At 57.2% G+C, this 21,648-nt stretch overlaps 1 protein-coding gene across 2 annotated transcripts; it reads right to left on the bottom strand.

Annotated features, from left to right (window-relative positions):
* Positions 1 to 1,653: 1,653 nt before the first annotated feature.
* Positions 1,654 to 18,652, bottom strand: DNAJB12 (DnaJ heat shock protein family (Hsp40) member B12). Of its 2 annotated transcripts, none has more exons than XM_075535014.1 (9): positions 18,448 to 18,652; positions 10,123 to 10,291; positions 8,962 to 9,107; positions 7,344 to 7,529; positions 7,150 to 7,229; positions 6,187 to 6,296; positions 4,787 to 4,959; positions 4,114 to 4,211; positions 1,654 to 3,091 (listed from the first exon to the last, which is right to left on the bottom strand). In XM_075535014.1, exons 1-9 carry the CDS (start codon positions 18,578 to 18,580, stop codon positions 3,062 to 3,064), a joined length of 1,125 nt encoding a protein of 374 aa, XP_075391129.1. In that variant the 5' UTR covers positions 18,581 to 18,652; the 3' UTR covers positions 1,654 to 3,061. The 2 variants fall into 2 exon arrangements, with proteins under 2 accessions (XP_075391129.1, XP_075391130.1); XM_075535015.1 differs by having other exon boundaries at positions 4,061 to 4,211; positions 18,448 to 18,616.
* Between the last annotated feature and the right edge of the window lie 2,996 nt (positions 18,653 to 21,648).

Genomic DNA, 21,648 nt, shown 5'->3' with positions numbered 1-21,648 from the left:
ACTCCCATTGTGCAGGGGGCTACCGAGGCAGGAGGCTTGAGGCATGCCCAGTCAGCCAGCAAGTAGGGACCAAGGAGTCCAGCCCGGACAGCTGGCCTTAAGGGCCCACAGACGCCAACAAGCCAACGGCTGCGCTGCTGCCCGCAGGTTGATGCTGGCTGGGAGGTACCCGCACCAACCAGCCCACCACACCAGCACCATCTTTCTGATGTGACCTCTTCTATCCTTCTCCAGCCAGACTCTGGTCTCCCACCCACGCCACCCCAGTGGGTTGTGAACTCCCGGAGCCCAGGGATTTCGGGTCACCTTTTCCTAATCCGCTTTGCAGGTTCCACCCGTAACCTGCAGACATTCAGCAAGGGTCACACTGACTTGCCTGGCTTCTCGGAGACCCTTGGACACTGCTTGCTCTAAGCCTGTTTCCTGAGCTGGGAAATGGGCTGCTTCTCAGTCGTTGCAGTCACGTGACACACCGTCTCCTAGGGATCCTGATTTGCTCCAGAACAGACGCTGTGTCAACAGTTTATTTACCAGCCAGGTGGCTGCCGGGGCAGGGCGCGCGCGTGTGTGTGTGTGTGTGTGTGTGTGTGTGCGTGCATGCGTGCGATCCAGAGCACATGTGGGATGCTTTGTCTGGTGAAGCAGGTCCTTTCTACAGACCCAGCAGCAGCATGTGGGGAGCTAGGGTACAGAGGGGCGGTACTAGTTGCAGTCTTTTTTGCTGCAGCCTGTCCTACCCCTTGGGGCTCCCCCTCTTGTGTATGGAGGGCAGGGGGCGGTAATGGGGATTGGCTGGCAATGCCTATGCCAACTAACTGCAGCTAACAAGTGTCAGCTTGCCGCCCCGCCCCCTAGCTGGACCAGGGCAGGCTGAGGTGACTGGGGACAGGGGCAGCCAATGAGCTCCCAGGCTGCGGTGGCACCACCGGGCAGCCCGCCTGTCTTTGGCTGGCGCGCCGGCAGGAGGGGCCTGGGCCCGCCAGTCGGGGCTGTCTCTGGGCGGCAGGCAGATCTGCCTCTGTTCAAGGAAAGCCCTGCTCACTCTGGCTGTTACAATATTACCTTCTCCGAACTGGGGCGGGGGAGGGAAAGAAAACATCTCCCGCTTTGCGTCCCCACCTGCACCCTGTGTGGTGGGGTCCTGCATCACCTTATACCCAAGCTGCGACGGAGGGGGAGGAGCAGGGGCCAGCAGAGGCTGGCGGTGGTGGTCAGGGGTCCCTGTGCTACCCAGGCCCTGCACCCTCTGCCTGAGGGAGCCAGAGACCAGTGACTTGTCACCCAAACCTCCTCTGGCCCAGCAGCAGGGGCTCGTGCATCCCCAACTCCAGGCCCCCTGCTCCACGCAGACCCACCACGGCCAGTCACATAATAAACATATATTTATAGATGTACAATTGTAGATTTCTAATTCAAGAAATACAGCTTTTCAGGGGATCCGGTGGGATCTATGTTCTTATTGCACGTGGCTCAGCCCATCTCGGGACGCTGACCCAGACTGGACAGGTGGGGTGGGGGCAGAGCGCCAGGGCCTCCGTGGGGCGGCACTTGAGCCCCTGTTCAGTTCTTATCTGCTCACAGGGCCAGGGTGGCCGCTTCAGCACAGGGCAGGACCTTGTTTACAAAATACAGACTTGACATTTCCTCCCAAGCTTCCTTTCCCATCAAAAATCCTTATTTATTGGGGGGAGGTAAAGGGGGAAAAAAATCAGAGCCCAGAGACACTGAGAGGGGACAGTTGTCCCCTCCCGGCTGGCAGCTCGGTAGTAAGGCTTTAGAACATGGCAGGCTCAGTGGCATTTCGCCTGCCGGGCGAAGCTGGGACAATGTTAACTCCAAAAGCGCCCCCCCCCCCCCCGTTGACGGTGGGGAGACACAAAACGGCTCCCGCTTCCCCTGGCAGCAACTGCTGTTTTGAGAAAAATCCTTATTTGAAGGCAAGACTAAGAAAACCATTCTGATCCAAGTACATACAGCCTTTGTCCACGGGGCAAGAGAGGTGCAGGATACCACATCCCCGGGGCAAAGACCCGCCTGGGCGCCCAGCACTGTCTTTCTCCTGGAAGGAGGGCGCCCAGGGTCTCCGAGGATGCCCTTGGTCCAGAGTGGGAAAAACCAGTGGTCACATGGCTCTGTGCCTGAGGCACCTGTAAGGCAAAACCCACCTAAGACTGAGGGGGGCGGGGGAGAGGAGGTGGCCGGGCAGAGCCTGGTCTCCCTCTCCCAAGCCTCCTGCCCTCTGCTGACAGACTGGCCAGGCTCTCGGGAACCAGGCAAAGAGCCCACCTGAGCTTGTCCAAGGGGATAGGCAGCCGGAGGCCAGTGGTCTCAGCCCAGGCAGGCCCCTCCTGCAACCTCTTCCAGGACCCAACTATGACCCATTGGCCACCTGCACCGGGGGCCTTCCAGGGTTCTGCTGAATTTACACGGTCATGATTACTGCTGTTGCCTCGGAGAGCAGGCCGTCCGGTGTGTGCCCGACTTCTCCTGCACCCTCACCTACGGCTAAAGTGGGCTTGCGAAGGACCACGCTGCCGCCTTTCCCAAACAGGCCTCACTTTCGACCACGTGAAAGCACTCTACAAACAAGCAAATCCCTGCACGATTTTTAAAGTAGACTATATATATATCTTTTTATATATGTGTATTTACATATAAATAGATATATATACATACACATGCATCTATAAATTACATTCTCAACAAAGGTCTCTTTCCTCCTATCTTGGCCAAAGCCGCCTCCGCTGGCTTCTACCAGAGGTGACAGGGACTGGGGAGGGGGAAGGCAGACAGCAGGCGCCCCTCCCCCAGCCATTCCCTCCAATGACAATTGCAGCAAGTTTTACATTCTACTTTGTGTTGCCATGGTTTCTGTGTCCTAGGAGAGCGCGGAGCTGGGGCCCTGCCAGCCCTGGGAGGCCTTCCTGGCTGTCCTAAGAGCAGTCTGCAGTTACTGGGCGAGAGAGGGGCAGGTGTGCGGTGTTCGGCCTCCAATTCCACTTTAATTTTTCTTTTTATGTTTTTCCTTAAATATACAGTGCATCACTTGGCTCAGTGCATGTCACCAAAAATTCTCCAGGGATTTCATAGTCTGGGGAGGAGAGGGAGACGGTTAGCCAACAGTTGCAGGGCCCTGTTTTAGCTCACACGGGCAGAACTGCTCCTGTCCTGCCCGCCCCACCCCTCCTCCTGGAGTGCCAACACGTGGCCCCACAGTATGGAGTCTGTGGTGGGAGCTGCACCCACAGGGCTCAGGCAGAGGCAGTGGGCAGGGTCCCAGGAAGGAGAAGCAACTTCTGGACTCTGCCCACACTCCTCTGGCTTTGGTCCCAGCTGACCCCTCTGGCAAACACTGGGAACAGAGCCTACCACCCACGTGGAGTGGGGAGGAGGTTGTTACCGGGCTACCAGAAACTTTCGTTTTTTTTCTCTCCCCAATATACTGAGCAGCTTGGCATCAACCGTGAACTTGTAACCTTCTGTTCCCTTCCTCAGACCACAGGCAAAATGCTTGGGTGGGGCCGGACGCCTGTGGCTTACAGGCTGCCAGGTGCTGCAGTCATGCAGTGCGCTGGCCCCACGAGAAGGGAAGCTGGCGGGGCGCAGTGCCTCAGCATGGTTGATTCCCACCCTGCCCAGTTCCCACTGCCTGGGCGGACGGAGGAAGTAGAGGGCTCTTGCCCAGCTGCTACCCCATGTTTCCCCAGGTGTGGGCACTAACTATCTTGGGTCCAGTAATATTTGGTGGCTTCAATAGCAGGGCACAGGCACTGATGACGTGATGGACAGCGAGGAACCACGAATTCTCAGCCACAGCCATGGACCCCTCCTTCTGCCCGGCTCGTTGGCACCCTGCAGCCTCAGGCAGGGAGGACCTCAGGCTTGGGGACCAACAGAGGGCTGAAGTTTCCAAGTAGGCCTGGAGTTGCCCATCTCTGAGACTGGGGGTCAGACTCAGGGCAAGGAGAGTCTGTGCCATGATCACCAGGCTTCCCCACCCTCATCCCCACCCCCACCGAGCTGCAGGGCGCCGCAGGGCAGAGGAGGCCCGGACTCCTACTTGGCCCTTGGTGGTGTGGCTGGCCAGGACTATCCATGCAGGGAGGCCTGCACCTCTGACAGGCGGCTACAGCTCGGGGTGCCCATCTTCTGCGCTTTGTGGTACATATCTGTGTCGCCGAAGTATCGGGCCCGGTACAGCAAGCCTTCCTCTGCAAAGCAATGATGGAGGCAGGGTCAAGACAGGTTGCTGGGAAGGCAGTGGAGACAAGCTGGCACAGGCCCAGGAACCTAGGCAAAGCTGGTCTCCCATACAGGAAGACCCTGGAGGGCAAAGACCAGTATGTTCCAAAGTGGGTGATATCGCCCCCTGGGGCATGCTGGGCCAATCCAGGGAGACTGTAAAACAGTCACCTACACTGTATCTGTATTATGGGTTTAGTAGAAAAGTTTGTCATTCCTGCGTGGGTAGGTAAATGAGTGTTAAGTAATTGTTTTTTCTAACAAGGAGGTGGTGGACCAATGAAGTCCAGGAGCATGTGTGTCAGTGTGAGTCGGGCTGCTGGCAAGGTCGGGCTGGATGCTCAATCCCCGGGCACCAAGGGGAGCAGCTCCAGGCAGTCTGCACAGTCCCACTCACCTCGGGCAGCCCAAACAAGGGCAATCTGTGGGGACCTGGGAGACAGGGGGCTCCGGGGAAAGGCGCGAGCGGATCCTGGGACCACCAGCGTCTGCGTGAGCCCCTGCCCCCAGCTCTGCGGGCCCGCCTCCTCGCCACCCCACTCACTCTGCTGCTTCTCCTTCCAACAGTTGTTGCGGAGGTTGGCGATGTAATCGTCCTCCACGTTCCGTTCAACGCTTTTGAGGCTGGAGCCCGTGTACTCTTTGGAGAAGGTGTCGGCCACGTAGTAGACGACGCTCAGGTGGTCAGTGACTCGCCGATGGACATGACCCACCGACCTGGCCAGGAATAGAGCAGGCATAAAGTGGGCCCAGGCCCCCAAGCCAGGAGAGGCTGCCCGGGCCACACAGCAGCTCATCCCACCTAGTGTAGAGCAGGAACACACCCAGGGCCTAGAGTGAGGGTCTGCAGACACGCTCGAGGGTCTCTCCTCTAATGGCCGACAATGGCAGACCCTTCCCTCTGGCTCTCTGTAAACCAGACCGCTGACCCAGGGGCTCAGGCTGGGACTCGGGGGAGGGCTTGGGAGCATGTGTGGTTCTACTTCTGAGCAGCTGTGTCATGTGAACTCCTTATTTGTCCCCTAAGCCAACAGCTGCCGAGGCTGCCTGCCCTCGTAAGGACTTCCAGGGGCTTCGGAACAAAAGGACAAGGAAGGTCCTTAGAAGTTGTATCCCCCTAGCATTTGGCTTTTACCGTCCAGTGCTAGTGGCAGGCTCTGAGCCTCAGCACTAGGACACTACCCTGGGGCCGTGGGCCTCTGGCCATCCCAAAGAAGCTATCATTGCCTCCTCTCCTCTACGCAGCTGCAGAGAAAAGGGCTGGTGTCCAGTAGTGGGTGGGGTGGGACTAATGGACCGACCCTGCCCCCTGGTGGCTGAGGGTGATCCTGCCAAACCCAAACTCTCCAAACCCTGCCATCACCACAGGACCCTACAAGAGGCTCCTACAGAAAGGAGCCAAGCCGGTGAAGGAGATCAGGGAGGGGTCCACGTGGGAGCCCTGAATCATCAGATCACTTGCCTGAGTTCACTACTGAGTTGAGAGCATGTGTTCCTTCAACAAACCTTCAGTTTTCTCACGAGCCAGGTATCTTCATGCATGACTTGTCATGAATTTTCACAAGCCAATATTATTCATGTTTTAGAGACAAAGAAACCAAGGCTCCGAGAAATGAAGTCACTTGTCCAAAATCACACAGCCAGGGCCTAGGTTGTAGTCTCCGACCGGGACTTCCAAGCCCAGCCTTCTCTCAGGATCTGTAGATAGAAGATCCTGGGTGGGAGCTGGGACCGTGAAGCCAAGTAGTGTATGTGCGCACTGCCCTAGGGAAAGGGCCCACAGTGTTTCCTGCATTTTCTTGGGGACGATAATCCCAAAAGATTTGCACTCCCCACTCAGCTGCGTTCAAGTCACAAGCCTGCTACATCAAGATCTGAGGGGAGGTCCCTCCCACGGCTCCTGTCTGCCCACCGCCCAGCCTCCCCTCCACTGTGGGTACTCACGGCCGCGGGCTCAGACTGTAGGGGGGACTGGAGACCATGAGCTGGCTGAGAGCTGACACGAGGATCAGGATGAGGATGGGCATCAGTTGGACAAACACCCCCAGCCCGCCCTGGAGGGAAGAGCCAACCATCACCCAGCCGGACCCAGCCCTGGCCAGACTGTCACCAGCTCCCCAAGCACTGGGCCACCACCACATTTTCCCACCCCAAGCCGACCCCGTGACCACAGAAGCTCCTCCACCTGCCAGCTTCTCGGGAAATCAACAGTGGCAGCCGGTGATCCCTGAAGGAAGGAGGGCAGCCACACACAGTGACTGAGGGGAAGGCAGGGGCTGCCTCTAAGGGGTGGGGCTGCATTCTGAACACTGAGAATAAAGGATGTTTCGAAATGTCCAAGGAGGGTACTAGGAATTAAAACGCACACAGGTATTCACTGTGTGGGAATTTGGGATTAAAGAAAATCTTTCTGTAGTTAGCATATACAAATAAAAAACAAACAGAAGGCCACATTGTTGGAGCCTGTCTGCCAGCCTGTCAGTGTCCTACTACAGTGCCTAGAATGGCCACTCGGCTGGCTGCCTGGCGTCGGTCTGAGGCACACAGAGGCGTGCATGTGAAGCCCTAGCCTGTTAGCGCTCTCGTACACGCTTTTGATGCACGCTGGAAAGCACGGAGTATTAGTGCCTAGCTGCCATCCTCTGCAGATCTCTCATGATGTTCACTTTCCACTGCTGTTGGCTGGAAAACGTCACTCTGGCCTTATGAACAAGGGGACTGCCTGCAGGTCCCCAAGGAGCAGCAAGCTCCCACTTGCTCAGACACGTGGAGTGTGGCGCCCTCTGGTGTCCCTCAGCAGAAGGGCAAGACGGCCACAGCGCTCCTTAGCTGAGGGCCGGAGGGCACTTCTGGTCCCAGTGCAGCCAGTGTGGCGCGTCAATCCCTCCCCCAAACCTCCTCACTCACGTCACCCTGGTTCTCCCTGCGCTCCTGCCTTTGCTGGTAGGTGTAGCGCATGCGGCCGTTGCTGTAGACGTGGACGTTACCTGGAGGTCAGAGAGCCTAAGTCAGGAGCTGGGAAGGGATAGACCGTGTCTGCCATCTCCCCACCTCACCCGCTGCCCTCCCATCACCCCAGTGGGGAGGGTGGGGGCACTTACTAGAGGGGAAGCCACCGCCAAAGAACATGTTGAAGAGGTCTTCAGGAGAGATGTCGGCCTCAAAGGTGCGATGGAAGTCCCCATGCCCATGGCCGTGCCGGGCCGCCTGGGTTTTGTCATCACCGAACTGGTCATATTGCTTCCTTTTCTCAGGGTTGCTGAGTACCGCGTAAGCCGTGCCAATGGCTGGAAAGGAGGCGTTTCCTTTAGGCCTGAGGCTGCCAGCGCTGCTCCCTGGATGGGCGGGCACTCACTCCGAGTACCCAGTGATGTAGGAAGCAGGGTGCTGGGGCCAGCAGGAAGCTGGCTGCCTTGGTGGTCAGGCGGGCACAGGGTGGGGGGAATGCAGAAAGGCCCCTCCATGAGGTGGGCGGCCCCATCGGGGGAGGCCAGCACGGAGCGGCTCCTTGGGCTGGCCATGCCTCTTCTGCGTGGAGGCCCCTCTCACAGCGCAGCTCAAGTGCTCCCGAGAGCCAGCTTTCTCCATTTGCCGAGGCCAGGAATCCCGGCCCTCTGATGGAGGCATGAAACCAACGAAGCCCTGTTTTGCTCCTCTCCTCTGAGTTGCCCACTGGGCTGGGGGCAACCAATCAGGTGACACAAGGCAGAGACACAGAGGTTCATGGAAACCAGAGAACATCCTGGTTCTTCCCCTGGTAGCCACACCCCTCCACGGGCCCCTCCACGGATGGTCATGTGTCCAGACCCAGCTGGTATCCCTCTGCCTGTCCACCAGTGTGCACCACCGACCTCACCTCAGTCTTCTGGTCCTCCTCCAGCCGTCCACTATCTCAGGTGGATCGGAACCTAGGGCCTTGCACAGAACTGCTGCCTTCTCCCATCCTGACAAGTCCCGAAGGCCAGACCTGACCTCTCAAAGGGCAGACTGCAGGCAGGGGCCAGGGCTGGGGAATCGTTGCTGTGGCTACCTTCCCTCGCCCATGGAGCTCTTGGGGAAGGGCCCTTGGAGACCACACCCCAGGCAGTGGCACCTGCCTCAGACTAGTCACCACGGGCCTGTGGCCCCAAGCCTGTCCTGCACAGCATACTGCTCAGCCAGGTGGGGGCTGGTCCTTGCGCTCCCCCTTAAAGGCCCCAGGAGAACACAGGAGGGATGAGCAAAGGAAGAAGGGCCTCGGGGAGAGGCTAGGTAGCAGAGTGCTGGCATCTAGCTGGGCAGCTGAGGCCACAACTTAATGGACAGCCTTGCTGAGTCCAGCCACCCCAGAACCATCAGGCCCAAGACCAGAGATACCACGCTCCTCCTACAGCCTCAACTGGCTGAGCACGTGTGCGCGCTCAGGTTACGTGGGGAGGAGGGCAGGGGAGAAGCTGGTTGGGAGGCTACCTGGCAGGAGGTCCTGCCTGGGGCTACCCTCAGCACAGGCCAACAGGTGCCCAGACGAATGCAAACAGGTGAAGCAGGGGCTAGCTCTGTTCGTTACTGCTCAGTGGTGGGGACAGCCCATGAAGGAGGGACAGTCTGAGCTCACACAGAACCTGCCTGGGGAATTTCTGAACCCCTAGGTTTTGGACCCAGGGCCACTTCCTTCTGCTTCCCACTTCCTGGGGAAGCTGTCTTGGCCCAAAGACAAGACAGAAGCCTGGAGTGACTCACCTTTGAAAGCCTCCGTGGCCCCGGGCGCGTGGTTCTTGTCTGGGTGGAATTTGAGGGCCAGTTTGCGGTAGGCCTTCTTCAGGTCTTCGTCGGAGGCCTCTCTGGTCACCCCCAGGATCTCGTAGTAGTCTTTACACTGCTTCACCCTGGGCAGGAGGAGGAGCAGGCAGGGGTCCTTCACCGGGGCCCAGAGCCCTGTCACAGGCAAGGAGGGTGAGGACAGCGCAGGGCACGCACACTGAGTGGCCACGAGGGGCTGCAGGGCATTGCAGGTCTGGTCTGACCTGGGGGTCCTACCACTATGGTGCAGAGCCCCAGGGGAACATCAAGGACACATTCAGGGTCTCAGAGGGCAGCTGCTGTTTCACATGACTCCTGCCGCCGCCCACAGTGCCCTCCTGGATGCCTTCTGAGACAGAGTGCTGGTGTCTCAGGGGGGACTGGGACCCACGGTGGGCTTCCCCACTCACTCTCCACCTCTCTCCAGGTCATCTGACCTCCAGCTTACGGGTAACGCCGAGTTCGGAAATGGCAGGCACTGAACTGCCCAACCCCAGGACCCTGAAGAGCAAGCCTCGGTTCCACCTCCTGGGCCTTTCCCAGGGCTCCCGAAGGCCTCTCTCGTCAGTTCCTATTGCCTCAGTGCAGAGGAGAGGAACGCAGCGGGGCCCCTGCTTGGCAGCACGCTGCGGCCCAGCGTGGCTGTTGGGCGCAGGCCAGCGGAGGCCTGGGCATGCTGATGGTGCCCTCTCTGTAAGCCCCAAGCAGTGAGAATTACCCTTAGGGAGCTGGGTCAGTGGCAGTAGGTTTGCTGCTCCCTCAGGGCCCCCCCACAACTCGAGGAGAGCCCCGTTCCTCCCCCACCTGCCCACCCTGGTTCTGGACTGAAAGGGGACGGGGCAGGATGAGGCTCTGACACACAGCACTGTGTCTGGAGGCAGAGCACCAGCATCATGTCAGTGTTTTCAGCCTCAGCCGTGGGATGTCCCAGTGGGGGTGTCTGGATCTGACACCGCACCCCAGGGTCTTATGGGAAACAAAGCACGGGCATGGGAACTCAGACCGCTTGGACCTCTTGTGTCTGCTGTGGTGGGCTGCCAAGTCCAGACGCACACAGGCAGGCGGGAGGTGACAGATGGGCTGCCCCTCCCAGCTCCCTACCTTTTGACGGCTGCGACCTGTTCTGCGGTGTAGCTTTTGGCGCACTCTCCTCCGCCGCCGGCCTCCCCGTTGGCAGAGGGGGCATCCGCCTCACTGACTTTCCTGTGGGGGGTCTGGCCCTGGGCCGTGTCTGTGGGCTGGGGCTTCTGGTTGAGGGACTCCATCAGAGCTGGGTAAGGAGAGGAAACGGTAAGGGCTCAGCTCCGGGAGCCCTGGGCCACGATGCTGACGCCCCTCCACTCCACTCTCGCACACACCGCTAACCCTTCACACCTCTAACCCCCAGCAGTGTGTGCGCTGGGGGAGGGAGGGGGAGGCAGCCCAAGCCCGCCGCGTTCTGCTTCACAGCAGTGTCAGGTCCAGCAGGCGCTGGCCGATGGGACGGCTGCCGGAGGCCTCCGCTGAGCCAGGATGGGGAGCATGCATCCATCTGCCCCAGAGGGTGAGGGACGGAGTGAGGCTCTGGAAAAACCCGCTGGGTTCTGGCCTGTTATTTTTATATCTCAAAGATTGGCCATCTCCAAAAACTTGACAGGGGGAGCTGTCACTCTGGGAAGGACCAGATTTTCAGCTCTAGGTTCCCGCAGGCTCTGGTGGGGAGGGCCCCCATCTCTGGCAGGAGGCCTCTGGCCTCCGTTTATTCCAGGCACAAAACCAGTGTTCGGACAGCCTCAGTCAGGCTTGGGTGCAGTGTCCTGGGACAAAACCCAAAGTCCTTGTTGGCAGGTTCCCAGGAAGCCAGGCCTCAGGGTCGGTCCCTGAAGGGACCCAGGGTGCCTCTGCTGAGGATGAGGACCCCTTGGGCTTGTCCCCTGCTGGGCTCCAGGTCTGCCCTGAGGCCAGACACCTTCTTTTACACATCTGGGATCTGGGTTTCACTCAGGCTTGGAGCCGAGCTTGCTGGGAGCAGAGCACAGAGCTCACCCAGCAAAGGGAGGAGGAAGGCAGCCCGGAAGGGCGAGTGCAGGAGAGGGGTAAGCATCGGGCGCTGGTCCCTCCTGAGCGCCCACCGAGTGTGTGAGCAGCCTGTCGGACCTTCACGCAGGTGAGGCCCGGATCTGCTGCCACCGCCGTCATCAGGAGGGAGAAGCTGATGTGGCCTTGCTGTGCCCTTCACGCCCTCTAGATCCTGGACCCCTCCTCTCGGCCTGGCCATTACCACTACAAAAGGCAAGTGCAGAAAGAGTCAGGGTTCAACCTCAGCTCTGCTCCTTCCTGAGGTTGACCTTTCGCAACCTCCACGTCCTCATGACGGTGTATGAGGAGGAAGTGAGGTCATTTACAGGTGCACCGAGCACAGGGCCTGACCAGGGGGCAACGGTACAACGAAAAGCTGCTGATGCTGTAACTTGGCCTGGGTATGGGGGGTCTGTCAGCGGCAGGTGGAGGATCAAGGGGTGCAGTTGGTGGTGGTGGTGGTGGCGGGCAGGGGCGGGAGCCGGGGGGCATCAAGGCTCGGAAGTCACCACCTCCACACTGCACACCATGAGACCACCACAGACAAAGAGCCCGGTGCAGTGAAGATGGAGAGGAGCCAGCAGAGCTGCTTGCTCTGTCTTTCCCACAAGTTGTCTGCCGCAGTTTCTCTGGAAGCCCATTGGTTGGAGTTGAGCCTGGGATTACCTAAGGACAACTGGACCAGCCACACATTTCCCACAGGCATGCAGGAGCCACAAGGGCTCACTCCAGAACCTTTGAGGGCAGATTCTGGAAGCCTCTCATTCAGTTACCCAGAGTTCACCACTTTAACATCCCTACTCTGTAAAGACTCCTAAGGCTATACACACCCCTTTCCCACACTGCAGAGAGACCCATGGATGTATGGGTATCAGAAGGTCCCTACACGAGTCAGAAATGAAAGCCATCTGGTTGCTGGCATGCAGGTCTCTGAGATGCTGGCATGCTTGTCTGTGAGATGTGATGACCTCACTCTGAGTCTCCTGGCCCACGGACCACCAAGAGGCAGTATGTAATGAGTAGGTGATGTGCCTTCCTAGCTGTGTGACCTTTGGTAAGGTAGTTGCCATCTTTGAGGAGGTTCCCTGAGGTGTAAAACCTCACTGTGTCATTGAGGAGACGGTGAGGATATGCCAAAGCAAGTGCTCAACACTGCTCTGCGTCCCAGAGACGGGTGTGCACACAGCGGCCCCAGCACCCAGGCTTCTGCCCACTCTTGCTGCTTGCCCCGTCGCCAAGAGGGGCAGCTAGCTTTGCCATCTAATGCCTGCCCAGGATGCAGGGCTGGCTTTGATGCATGAGATCAAACACAGGTATGAGCAGCAGGAAGGACACAGGCTCATCTTTTCCAGGCCAGCTGGTAGGAAGGAACTGTCCCACATGAGCCGGGGGCCGGAGCAGAGAGTCTTGGCCAGGACACAGTGGCCACTTGTCTCTGCAGGTGCTTCTTGGTAAAGTGAGCCAAACTCAACACCACGCTCACTTGCTATCAAGTTGGTTCCAGCTCACAGTGACCCTATAGAGCGAGGCAGAACTGGCCCTGGGTGTCTGAGACAGTAACTGTGCCCAAGAGCAGAAAGCCCCATCTGTCTCCTGCAGAGCTGCCGGTGGTCTTTATCAGGGTCTTTCGATTAGCAGCCTGACGCAGAACCCCTTCGGCCGCCAGGGCTCCTTGTAGAGCGAGCAGGTCTTGGGGAGTTCAATGAGCTATTACTACCGATTTCCTTTGCTGACATGGGCTGTGTAACTATAGAACACGCTTCTTTAAAAAACAAAGCAAAAAAAAAGTGAAGGCTTACATGCTCTCCCTTAAAAGAAAAAACAACAACAACAAAACAAAAATCAACAAAGCCTCCAGATCCCTTACTCCTTGGATCTAAATACTGGTCTGAGTTGGCGGAAAAATAAAACTGAAGTGGATTTGAAGTCTTCTGTGACATCACATTCATTTCAAATGTGATAAAAGAAAAATCATAAAAAGAAAAAGAGGGACAATCTGTGGAAGAGGCTGAGCTGCCGGGAGAGGGCAGCCTGGGCAAAGGGCGAGCATCTCCACGGGCAACGCACAGAACTTTGCTCCGCACTCCGCCATGGGCCAGCAGGAGAACCTGGGCAAGTGACTAGCTTCTCTTGGCATCACTGTGCCCCTCCTAAGGGTGGGGTGGACGGCTGCTGTCAAAGGGCTGAGGGCCCAGGAGCACACATGGCGAACCGGGTCAGACCTCTGAACACTTGGCCAGCCCCTCTTCTTTCCCAGGCGCCTCCATCAGAGGAGGCTCAGTGGCCGCCGGTTTGGAGGTGCAAGCGGGAAATGCTCCTGAAGCTCTGGTGGGGCCAGCCTGTGGTCTGCAGGCTCTTGGAGGGCCCCGGTGCTCAGAGGGAACCGGAGAGGCACCGCAGGGGCGAGCCTGGGGCTGGAGACAGGCAGTGCTTGCTCCTTTGCTGATGAATGGGGACCCTTGTCCAGAGTGACACTGTGTGCTGGTGGCGTAGCGATTACCACCTGCCACTCCTTGGGACAAGACTGGGCCTTCTACTCCCGCAACGGGTTTCAGTCTTGGAAACCCACGGGGGCACCGACTCCCCGGCTGTGCGTTTGGTTTTGCGTTGGCACATTCACTATTCTGTCCACAGAACCCTCTCATATTCCAACCTAAGGTCAGAACGGGTCCTATGGTTCAGCATGAGATGAAACGCGCGGAGCCTCCACCCTCGCCAGTGCCAGACCACCTCACTCTGAAACCGCCCCATCCCCCACCCCTGCATGGCCTTCCTCTCTCTCCCCTGCACTCCAGGGCCTACCATTTCGCAAAATGTCAGAGGAAACAGCCCTGAAGAAATTCTTTGGAAAGCCTGGTCTCTCCTTTCATTATTCCTTAGCCCCAGGCAAAGCCAAAGGCCACCAGGTACAAAGCCTTGGATAGAAACTCCCTGAAAAGGGCTGGCTGGTCCACTACCTCTGTTCTGTGACCTCCCAGAAGAAAGCCTGGCTACTGGTCCCCCCAGCAACTGCCCCATCCTCATGCCTCCCATTAAGGCCCCTCAGCCTACTCCATGGAGAAGGCCACTTTGTGACGTTTCTCCACCCTTCCAGGCTGAGCCTCCCAGGGCACCTGGCCCTGCCCGGTCAGTCCCTCTGCTTCTCTCCGGCTCATCTTCCACGCAGCCTCCTGATCTGCCTGCCTGTTTCTCTGCACTGCGCATGAGAGCTCTCTCCTATCCACTGCGCCCTCTGGTCACCACTGTCCTCCCTTTACCACCAGAAGCGTCCTCTAGGCTTCAGACTCCATGGACCAGTTGGTCACACTGCAGTGGCCAGATCTTTGCTAGGACACTAGAAACTGCCACCAGCACTTCAAGTATCAGTGGGCTCCCCCCCGCTGGCAGGGAAGCTTCCGTGGGGTGTCCAGGCTCACGCAGACTAGGGAGAAAGACCTGGGAATAATACATTTCTGAATATTCACCACTGAAAATCTTGTGGATCTGAGCAGGACTGCGTTTGACCCCAGGGCTGGAAAGGTGTCCTGGTGACACAGGGTTTGGTTGCTAAGCAAAGGTTGGTGACCCCCTCCCCCAACCAAGGTGCTCCTTGGGAGACAACATGGCAGTCAGCTTCCATCAAACTTCCAGCCTTGGAAACCTTTACGGGTGGCTGTGGGTTGAGGCCAACCTGACAGGAACCAGTTTGTCTTTTTACAGACTGCAATGCTGGCAGAGAAGCCCTGGAGATGGGTAGAGGACCAGCAGCGGGTCTTTGTTATACGGAGGTCTGGCTCATGCACTCACACAGCCCCCTCTTCGCAGCTCCACCTCCTACAGCATTCACACCGAGGAGCCCATTCCAGCCCTTCAGCGCAGAGTGCAACTGTCCTGGGGGTCCGACAATAATCTCCACAGCAAGACAAAGCCTCGCCTTTCTATGGTGGTTCTGAACCATCAACCTTGTGGTGAGCAGCCACCAGGGTGACAGTGCTTGATGAGAGACCCCACCCCTACCCTTAGTCCTTTCCCCTATGGCTTTCTAACTCCTGTGGGGGCTGTACCGCTCCCCCCAGCGGCTGGCCGCCTTCTTCTCTTCTTGCTGAGACTCACCCTGCTGCCTCCATTGTCTCGCTCGCTGATGGCAGCACTTCCGCCTGGAACCTGGAGCCCTCCTCAGCACCAGCCTGACAGCTCCTCTGGCCAGTCCCCAGGGCACTGCCCACCCTGTCCAGCTCACCCCACGTCCTCTTCTCGCACAAGCTCAGCTCCCCACGCACAGAAACGCTTAGCACCTCTGTCCAACGACCCCATTCTTCCACACTGCCTTGAATAGGCCCGCACAGCCTCCCTCTCCAGGGTGGCCCACCTGGAGGGGCCTGCCTCCCTTTCATGCAGAGGGCCTGACATCAAAGCAGCAACGGGTATCTAACTGCAGAATAACATAAAAGGCTCTTCTCCTGGTCTGGCCCTCATCTGGAAAGGCCAGATTCTACATTCCAGCCTTTACCCTCTCTCTCTACAAATGACTGCCCCCCACTGCCTCCAAATAGCTCAGAACTTCCCGCCTGCTGTCTCTTCCAAGGATGCCCTTCGGCAAGTCTAGGGTGTCCTCCAAAGCCTGGTTGAAATGCTGCCTCTTGCCCTACTCCCAGAGCCTCCTTCACTGCAATAGAGCATCATTTTATGCACTTGCACACCCCACCCCCACCATGCTTGCAATTTAATGCACAGAAAACTACCCCTAGTCTCCGGGGCGCCACCCTCGCGGTCAGAGGCCGGAAGCCAAGGGCTAGCTTGTTCAGACCCCTCCACAAGTCCTTGGCGTCAAGCACTGTGCTTCATTATGGCAGACATCGCTGCCTTGAGTGGTTATCATTACTTTCTGTAACTTGCTCTACTTCATTAGAACCTACACTCTTTGAGGCAAGGGATCACATTTTCCCTGCTGTCCCTCCCCTGCTATCTCAGTTAGCACCAGAGAGGGGACTGTGCCAGGGACACAAACTCGCTCAACGGAAGGCTGCTGCACCGAGGGCACATGGGAATGAGGGTGGACAGCCACTTTACCACCACGGCCCAGGCCCTATCAGCAAAGAGCAAGGCTGCCAATTGCACACGGAGAAGTTTACCCATCAAGGGACAAGGCACATATTCTTTCAGACAGTACAAAGACGGGCAAGTGACACTTCCCCCTGAACCCCAGGAAGGCTGATCCAAGCTCCTGGATCAACAGATTGCAGCAGATTCGGGCAGCCAGGCAGAATTCTGACAGTGGGAGGGTCCCACTCCACCAGGCTCCTCTCCTACGGAACACGACTTGCTTCACATGGAAGCTTGTTGAGCAGGTTACATTTCAAGGAGGAGGGAACTGGGTCAAAGATCAGCCTGCAGAGCCTGGAGGAGGACCGCTCCAACACCCCAGGCTGCTCATCGACTGCAGCGGGTGCTTTTCCTGCCATCGCCGGTTTAGCTGGGCACGGAGGTGAGGAGACTGGCTGAGGCGCTTCAATTCCAGCTCATCAACTTAATACACGAAACCCAAGATCAAACCCACTGCCGTTCAGGTGACTGGCACACAGGCGCTCCTCTAGGACAGAACAGCACTGCGCCTTCAAGTTTCTGGACTGCCAGCCTTTATGGGGACAGACAGCTTCACCCAGTGCCTAGCTCACAGTGCTGGGGCGGGGTCTTTGTGGAGTCACAGAACTTTCCAATTTCAAGCTGTGTCATCTTGGGCAGGAGGAGCCCTGGTGGCACTGTGGTTATGAGTTGGGCTGCTAATGGAAAGGTCAGCAGTTCAAAACCACCAGTCAGAAAGATGAGGCTTTCCACTCTATAAAGTGAGTCTTGGTCTTACAGGGTCGCCACGAGTCACCATTGACTCGAAGGCAGTGAGATATTTTAAAATCATGGGCAAGTCCCTAGCTGCTGAGATGTCTCTTATGTATTGTGTACAGATAGCTGTTTTTGCTCTGCCTTCTGAGAGGATCCAGAAGAAAACACACGAAAGAGCTTGTTAAACGGATCAGCCATGTGCCTATTATTGGTATTCATCTTCTCTGCGCCGCCCTCTAACTTTCCATCAGAGGAAACCCACTTAGAAAGGCCACATGTGAGTCGGGATGAGGAAGAGGGTCTGTGCTTGAGCCCTCGGCTTACAGAGCAGTCACGCAAGCACAAGTCCCCTCTCTCTTTGGGGCAGATTCTCTGGCCCCTCCAGCTTGTGTTAAGAAAAATGTCTTTATACACTCGGTTACAGAAACTGAGAAACCACCCCTCCTCTGCTCTCTCTGATCCCAAAGCTTGGAGTTCAAGGTCGCTAAGCAGCCTGGAGCCGTCCAGCCACTGAGGGACTCTCTGGTGGGGGGCGTGGGGGCCGTTGGGGAGGTTGGGCTGGGTTTGGCTGTGGCTCGCATCTCCAGCAAGGCCACCTGTGTGAAATCTCACCATCAGGAGATGAAGTTCAAGGAAGAAGCGAGGGACTGTTGGCGAGATGGACCTTTCCGGGTGGTCGCGTGGGGCAGAAAAGCAGGTGTTGGTTTGGGGAGGCTGATTCCTTGGCCCCGAAAGGAAGTGAAGATGCTACAGAGGCGACTTCTCAGGTGAGGGGCAAGACCGTGAGGCGGCACCGTCCTGTCCTTGTAAAGGCCATGATTCTCTTAGAGGCACTGTGCTCACTCTCCCCAACCACCAGCAGTCACCAAGGAACTCCATTGCTAAGCCTGTCTCTGGATCAAGCTTGCACATAAGTGAGAAAGGTTGGGTACTATTTATATCTAAACTGTTAGTCAAATGTTTTTTCTTTGTACACAGTGAACCTTCTGAGAAATTACTTAAAAAAACACCCCCCAAACATTAAAAAAAACATCCTTCACAGAATACAATAATAAACATTTGGTGCACACTGCAAACTGGCGCCCGTTATTACCAACCACCCTATGTGCCTCCAATTCTTCCGCTAACACCCGCGGGGCGGAGGGGCGTTCGTAACGCTGGGGCTGCCTGTACACCATTTCTCAGGCCGACACCTGGCCCCGAGCCATCAAGTGGCTCTTTGGGAAACGTAGTCCTACTTCACGTCCATGAACGTTTCCTTGGCTCCCTTGCCAGGGCTTGGCATTCTCAGGGGCTTTACATCCCCAACAGTTCCGAAAGCACCAGAGCCGAAGCGCTGAAGGCACGGCCGCCGCTGCCAGGAAGTGGCCAGCATCCCGGGCGAACCGAGGGAGAAAGACTCCACCTCCCAGCAGCCACCGCGCGCCCCAGTGCGCAGGCGTAGCCGCGCCTCGCTCCCCCTCCCCCTCCTCCAACTGCTCCCGTCGGTCCGTTCCCGTGTTCCCCCCGTCAGTTCTAAAGCCGCCTCGGCCGCCTTCCCCTCCCGCTCACCGCGGACCCGTGGCGTTGGGTACAGCCGCTGCGCCTTCTCCAGGAAGCGGAGCGCCCGGTCGGGCTGGTTGCTCTGGATGGCCTTGAGGGCGATGCTAATACAGCGCTCGGCTTCATCCTTGTTGGACTCCATGGCGGAACCAGAGCGCGGCGCCGGGGCGGGGAGGCCGGCCGAGCGAAGGGCTGCGCCAGCCGCCGGCGCGTCGCGGGGCGGGCGGGCGCGGGATGATGACACGGCGCCGCCCCGCCCCCGAGGGGTCGGCGCGAGGGCGACGCGCTACCGTAGTTCTCGGAAGAGAGTGACGTGCGGCCGTACGTTCCGGGGCACGTCGGCGCGCCGGCAGCCCCGCGCCCGGGCTCGGGAAGGCTGATGAGCATGCTTCCGGGTTGCTCGCCGTGACCGCGCGCTCGAGCTGAAAGCCATTTGTGTATTCACCCAGATCCTTATTGCGTGTGCACGCACTGCGAAACGCCGAGGGACCCGGGAGCGCAGCGGGTTAAGCGCTGGACGGTGACCCAAAAGATCAGCACTCGGCAACCCCATGGAGTGCTGGGTCTGAATCCAGCAGTTGGTTCGAGTAGTGTGTGTGTGTGTGTGTGTGTGTGTGTGTGTGTGTGTGTGTGTGTGTGTGTGTGTGTGTGTAGAGTCACATGGTTGGAGTACATTGTGTGCGCTCGCGCGTGCGTGTAGAGAGTGGGTCAGAGAGTTCGAGTACGTAAAGCTTATTTTCCTGATGTGACTATCCAGAAGAAGGAGTAGCGAATGCACTAACTCGGAATGGGGATGGTCTTGGTGTTGTGACAGGATGAGCGATGCGAATAAGCTCTAGTCGCACAGGGTTCGATGGTACAGGGGATTCCAGGTGTAGCCAGCCAGCTAGCGTGGGTTAAAAGAATGTGAGCAGTGGTTGTGGAGAGGACTTTGCGCCCCAGAGGGATTGTTTCAAATGGGATCTCTGGTGGGAGTCTTCTATAAGGAGCCCTAATGCCGTAGTGGGGTACGCATGGTGCTGCGAGGCACAGGTCATTAGTGGGATCCCACCAGCTGCTCCCGAGGGGAAAGACCAGCCTGCCTGTTCCTACAGAGATGGGCGGTCTTGGAAACTCAAGGGGGGATTCTGCCGTGATGATCAAGATCTGGTTGGGTTTGATCACATCGGAGTTAAGTGGGCAAGACATTTTGGTAAGTCGGGAAAGAGGTGAAACCAATGACAGGAATAGAGTTGTGTACAAATGGTGGCTTTGGTGTGTGGCCTCATTTGACTTCACAAAGGATGAGGAGGATCAAAATCAACAAGTTCATGGCCAATTTAGTTTTCCGTCAGTTCTGACACTACCTTCCCTGACACTCTCTCCCTGCTGGGTTCATTCACTTGTTGCAGTGGCCACTGGTCACTCACAGACAGCACTCAGGGTTTGGGGAGTTATTGGGAAGTAGCAGGTTACAGCTCAGGATTAGAAGTAACTCAGGATACAGGTCTTTGATCAGGACAGCCTCTTCACAGGCATACTTCTCTATGGCCTTTGGCCTGTTGGCCTCTTGACCTCTACCCTACTCAGCAGATATTACAAAGCTCTTTCAGCTCTGCCAATAAACACCCTAAGACTGTGGTTCTCAACCTTCCTAATACTGCGACCCTTTCATACAGTTCCTCATGTGGCGATCCCCCCCACCACCATAAAATTATTTTTGTTGCTACTTCATCACTGTCATTTTGCTACTGTTATGATTCGGGCAACTCCTGTGAAAGGGGTGTTCGACTCCCAAAGGGGTCACAACCCACAGGTTGAGAACCGCTGCCCTAAGCCATTTCACTCCGCCTGTAAGCCGTGGCCAGAAGGCACTCAGGCCCAGCAAAGTGAATGCACTAGAATCATGGGCTTCTCCTGGAGTGTGGATGCCGGCGCTGTTGGCCAACAAGCGCAGCTCCACCAGAGGCTCCTACCTTCCTGAAGGTACTCAGATTTTGTGCTCCAGGGTCCCAGAACTCTACCCCTCCAAGACCCACCATGCCATCGCCTGCTGGTCTGCTTCTATGGCTGTTTCTCTGCCGCCGTTTCTCGCTGTCTCAGCTGTTACAAGTCTTTCTCTGTCTCCTGGGTCAAGGCAGTTCCCAGAGCCAGGACCCCATGTCCAAAGGACAGGCCTCACTCCTGGCTCTTCTTTCTTAATGGTCATGAAGTCCCCCTTTCTGCCTCTGGGATGGCTCATGTCATGCCTAGTGGAGTCACAAACTGACCGATCCTCACAGTAGGGTTTCACACACCTTAAGAAAAAGGAGGATGGATGGACACTGGCTGCCTCAATGGGCCCAAACATAAGAACAACTGTGAGGATGGGACAGGACCAGGAAGTGTTGTGCGTAGTCATTGAGTTGCAACACGCCGGAAATGCATCAAGGCCACCTACCGCCCACCACAGCCGCCCAACCTTGTGGTGGAGTTACACCACGACTAGCAAGCCACACAAACGCCGCCCACTGCAGCCCAGGAGGGATCTGGGAACAAGTGGAGGGGCTAGTTTCGGACAGCTGCGTGGACACCGGTTTTCAGGAAGGCTGGCCGCGTGTGCAGGTCACTGCAGGCCAGCCGGCAGATTTGGAAGTGGTTGCAGGATGCAGCGGCCCAGGTTGCTTTCATATTCTGGGTTACCAGCAGCAGCAAGGCCCTGCCATGCCCACTCAGCCCTCTTCTTCGCTTGCGTTGCTTCAGCCTGGGAAAACTTTCTAATCCAACCTTCCTTCTCAATCCTGCTGTTTCCTTTCTAGGAGCCCTGGGGTGCAGAGGTTATGTGCACCATATTGGGCTTCTAACCACAGGGTCAGCAGTTCAAAACCTACACTTGCTCTGCAGGAGAAGGATGGAGCTTTCTACTCCCATAAAGAGTTACAGTCTTGAAAACTCACAGGGGCGGTTCTACCCTGTCCTCCAGGGTCGCAATGAGTTGGCATCAACTTGGTGATACCGAGTTCTGTTTTTATTTCATTTTTAAAGCCAACCCTTACTCCTCTGAGCCAGAGTTACCAGAATACCCTGGTAATAAGTCAATCTCTCCCTACCAGGACAGTGACACATACAATAGATAAGTTTCAGTTGTCACACATTGATGGGGTCTGAGTGTGTATCAATGATTAGACACTAGGACCCCTTCCCGGTCATCTCTGAAGTTTGCTAGAATGTTAGAGGGTAAGTAACGTGAGA

This window comes from Tenrec ecaudatus, chromosome 16 (genome assembly GCF_050624435.1).
Source record: "Tenrec ecaudatus isolate mTenEca1 chromosome 16, mTenEca1.hap1, whole genome shotgun sequence".
Taxonomy (NCBI): domain Eukaryota; kingdom Metazoa; phylum Chordata; class Mammalia; order Afrosoricida; family Tenrecidae; genus Tenrec; species Tenrec ecaudatus.
This window is presented reverse-complemented; position numbering and strand designations above follow the sequence as displayed.